Source organism: Centroberyx gerrardi, chromosome 2 (assembly GCF_048128805.1).
Source record: "Centroberyx gerrardi isolate f3 chromosome 2, fCenGer3.hap1.cur.20231027, whole genome shotgun sequence".
Lineage (NCBI taxonomy): Eukaryota > Metazoa > Chordata > Actinopteri > Beryciformes > Berycidae > Centroberyx > Centroberyx gerrardi.
The window spans coordinates 31881986-31883312 of NC_135998.1; the positions used below are offsets into that span (position 1 = coordinate 31881986).

A 1327-nucleotide genomic window follows, 5' to 3' on the forward strand; every position below is an offset into this window, starting at 1 on the left:
ATTCTGACTTTAAACTCAGAACTCAAATAACTTTTTCACATGTGGCCCTAATCCTCTTCCGTAAAAACCCCACTTATATCTACTTATAATTTCTGGGGGGAAAAGTGGAGCAAATGACTGATGACTGACAAGATCTTATTATTTGGTCAATGTGATAAATTATTCAATGTAGGTTACCAAACTATCAGCTTAGAGGGAACATTGGTACTGAATGGTTTCTTTATGTGACTTTTTTTTTTTTTAGATCTGGCTTCCAATAAGATTTCTGGTGATTTCTGCTTGATCTTTGCTCTCCATTATAATGATAGAAAACTATGAGATCAACTTTGGACTCACTAAGTTATGGAGAGTAACACACTTTGGATGCCCATTCTTTAGAAATACATTTGAATTGACTTTCTTCTCATCTACTCATTCCTCCTCATCACCTCCTCGCAGACAATGAGGTCCATCTGAAGGGGCGGGGCCAGGCCGGTGCGAGGACGATGACACAGCGCTCCCTGTGGCAGCTGCAGTGCCACTACCCCGCCGCCGCCGCCGCGCACTTCTCTTCCCGGATGATGGAGGGAGAGCCCTTCACCTCTCCTCTCTCCTCTTTGCTGCACTCCGCCGGGGGGCACTTCGTCTCCCTCTCCTCCTCCTCCTCCTCCTCGTCTTCCTCCTCCTCCTCGTCCGATTCCGCCGCCGCCGCCGCCGCCATGTCCCTGGAGCAGAAGACCACCTTCGCCCTGGTCATTTTCCTCTTCGTCTTCCTCCTCATCCTCATCGTGCGCTGCTTCCGCATCCTGCTGGACCCCTACCGCAGCATGCCCACCTCCACTTGGGCCGACGGCCTCGACGGCCTCGAGAAGGGCCAGTTCGACTACACTCTGGCCTAGGGTTGTATGCAAAATACTCACTCCGAAGCACACAAATACACAACATATGCCTGCACACACACACACAGTCACACTTTGCTGTACGGCTGTATTTGCCTTGAGTTTATGGTCTTGATAGAGGGAATAAGAGGCAGAGGACTGGTGTTTTACTGCTTCATTTCACACTGCCTTGTTGGTGTGTATGTACACTACACACACAGGCGTTTTATTCTCTCTCTCACACACACACACACGAGTTGATTGAAGATGGGCCAGTTCAATGTTGGCATATGGGTGTATTTTACTTGCATACAACTGTATTATGGGTCAAATGGACTTCATACAGTGTGACTGTAACTGTAGCTGGCCAGGCTGACACTTACACAAAAATGCACAGCTACAGATCTATACAAACACAATGGATGGATGGATGTCTTGATTTGATATTTTGATGACTTGGTGGCTGGTTT

General features: G+C 47.8%; 1 protein-coding gene across 1 annotated transcript; it reads left to right on the forward strand.

The window, feature by feature from the left end:
* Positions 1-485: 485 nt before the first annotated feature.
* On the forward strand, positions 486-878 carry ctxn3 (cortexin 3). The gene has a single exon (XM_071906474.2). It carries the CDS (start codon positions 486-488, stop codon positions 876-878), a length of 393 nt encoding a protein of 130 aa, XP_071762575.2.
* Positions 879-1327: the final 449 nt, after the last annotated feature.